The sequence below is a fragment of the Propithecus coquereli genome, unplaced genomic scaffold (genome assembly GCF_000956105.1).
Source record: "Propithecus coquereli isolate 6110/MARCELLA unplaced genomic scaffold, Pcoq_1.0 Scaffold130, whole genome shotgun sequence".
In the NCBI taxonomy this organism is placed as follows: domain Eukaryota; kingdom Metazoa; phylum Chordata; class Mammalia; order Primates; family Indriidae; genus Propithecus; species Propithecus coquereli.
In genome coordinates, this window is record NW_012137192.1 from 5246212 (window position 1) to 5249014 (window position 2803).

Below are 2803 nucleotides of genomic sequence, written 5' to 3' on the forward strand. Positions count from 1 at the left end.
GTGCTAGTATCACAGGCATGAACCACCGAACCCAGCCAGAAATTCATTATTTTTTCTTGTTGTATTGCTATGTTTTATTGTATTTTTGATCCACAGTTGATTGAATCTAGTTTTTTTTTCGTTTTGTTTTTGTTTTTGTTTTTGTTTTTTTTGAGACAGAGTCCTGCTCTGTTGCCCAGGCTAGAGTGCCATGGCATCAGCCTAGCTCACAGCAACCTCAAATTCCTGGGCTCAAGCGATCCTCCTGCCTTAGCGTTCCGAGTAGCTGGGACTACAGGCATGCGCCACCATGCCCGGCTAATTTTTTCTATATATATTTTTTGTTGTCCAGCTAATTTCTCTATTTTTAGTGGAGACGGGGTCTCACTCTTGTTCAGGCTGGTCTCAAGCTCCTGACCTCAAGCGATCCTCCCGCCTCGGCCTCCCAGAGTGCTAGGATTACAGATGTGAGCCACCATGCCCAGCCCACAGTTGATTGAATCTAAAGATGCGAAACCCATAGATAGGGAGGGCCAACTGTATATCCCACTTGATTTTTGTACTTAACATGACCAAAACAAAATGCTTGATTTCCACCCTCTAAATATGGTGTTCTCCTTCAGTGTTCCCTGTCTCAGTAAATGGCACTGCCATTTACTTTGTTGGTCAAGCCAAAAACCTTTTAAAACATGAGTCAGATCGAGGCCAAAACCCTCAACGGGTTTACCAACATGCTTTAAAAAGAGTCAGCATTCTTTCCATGGCCAAGAGATGTGCCGTATTTTAGCACTCCTTCTGCCTCACTCTATTCCATCTACAATTGCCTCCTTACTCTTCTTCAGATACACCCAGCCCTACCACTGCACCTCAGGGCCTTTGCACTTATTCACTTATTCTATCTAAAACCCTCTATATCCATTTATCCATCCAACTCACTCTATCACTTCATGTCTCTACTCAAATGTTACCTGCTTAGAAAGGTCTCTTCTGACCACCCCTCTATCACCTCTATAGTCTTATCCTACAGGATTTTATCTCCAAGTACTTATACATGTACATTACATATGTAACTTTTAATTGTCTATATTCTGCCATTAGAATATAAACTATAAGGCAGCAGGAACTTTGCTTTGTTCACTTTTCTCCAAAGAGCTCTTTGCCCCAAGATCTGATATATAGTACAAGCTCAATAAATATCTGCTGCATGAAGTATGCCATTTTATGTTCATCACAGTTTGGAGACAATTCAGCAGACATTGGTTTAATGAATAAGCTGGGGCCAAACTGAAAAGAATAAATCCAGAATTTATTCCAACCATTTTAAGGGAAATAGCTCACTAATAGTCTACAGAAAAATCCAGAAGACATATTTTCCATAATTCTTCTATGTTGACAATCAACCCCTTCAGCTGAAACCCCTTTCCTGAAGAGGTTCAGGTGGAAGTGCATGGGAATGCCAGAGGAAACTATATAAGAGTGAAAAAGTGACAGGAAATTCAAATTTCAAATGCAGGAATGCTCTTGGTTCTGGAGAGGCAAACAGGCTACCATAAGGATCAGTGAAAACAGGAAAGGAATTCTGCAACTTGCCAATCTGAAGCCTCTAACTAGAGGGTAGAATTACAAATGGGCCTGCATGGAGTCTCATGACATACAGGGAACAAAGGTGGGTGTTAGCATAACTGTCTCTCCCTAAATGCCCTAAGTCATGATGAATATGGAAGGAAATAAGGAAACTAACACATACTGAGTCCCCTCCATTGGTCTCAAGCCTGTGACAGATGCTTTTTCATGTATTATCTCATTTAATCAATATCATTCATCCAATTCAATAATGAAGATGCCAAAAAGTCTTTCTAGAACTCTGAAAAGTATAAGGGATTTACATCTGCTTATGGGACATTTTCATCTACTTGGGAAAACCTAAAACTTATTATTGCATCTATTGACTATCAATAAAGCCCATTCTACTTTATTCCTATAATATATAAGTTTCTTTCCAATGAAATAACCAAGAAAGCTCCCCAAAATCTTCCTGTAAGTCCTCTACCTTTCTACTTTTCTACCACTCTTTGTAAAATACATATACAATGTAATAAATCATTTAGAAAACCAGTTATTACCCATTTTTAGCCCAGAATTAAAGTAGTAGCATAAAATGGAAATAAAACATACCTCTAGTTGATGAATTAAGTCCTGGGAAGTTTTCAGTGGCCCTTCTCCTCTAAAATAAAATTAATCATTAAGAAGATAACAAAAGTTATTGCCTGGTAATTGATTTTATACTACTAAAATTTTATGGCATTATGTGTATTAACAGGTCCAAAATTTTGAAGGATAATATGAATAGACTAATAATATTGTGACTTTATTCTTAAAATAACTTTAATATGTAACTATTACTTCTTACGGTACTTCTTTTTCCAAATAAAAATTATTTTTGTTAATTTCATAATATAAAAATTTAAAACTGACAAGTTATATTTAAGGTCTGTTTGTTCTTCTTAACATTTTTCTTCTTACTTCATAAATTAAATATATGAGATCTGATAATATGTCTTAACCAAAGGCTTTTGTTATATAATGGAAAGAGGATTAGATCAGAAGTCAGGAAATTTCACTTCTAATTCTAATTTCAACTCTGGGAGGAACTCAGTTGTCTAACTTTAGTGAAACATATCATTTAAGTTTCCATTCTGAGTGCATAAATAAACATAATAATACTTTAGCTACCATTCTCATCAGAAGATTGGAGAATATCAGGTTAAAAACTACCAAGAAGAATTAAGAACTCTAAAAAATGAAAGTAAATTACAACAAAGAG

The 2803-nt window shown here is 36.2% G+C and overlaps 1 protein-coding gene across 1 annotated transcript in view; it reads right to left on the bottom strand.

The window, feature by feature from the left end:
• CTNNAL1 (catenin (cadherin-associated protein), alpha-like 1) overlaps window positions 1-2803 on the bottom strand; it is a 91997-nt gene that overhangs the window by 8304 nt on the left and 80890 nt on the right. The window contains 1 exon segment of the mRNA XM_012638525.1: window positions 2155-2203. Coding sequence (XP_012493979.1) covers window positions 2155-2203 — 49 coding nt within the window.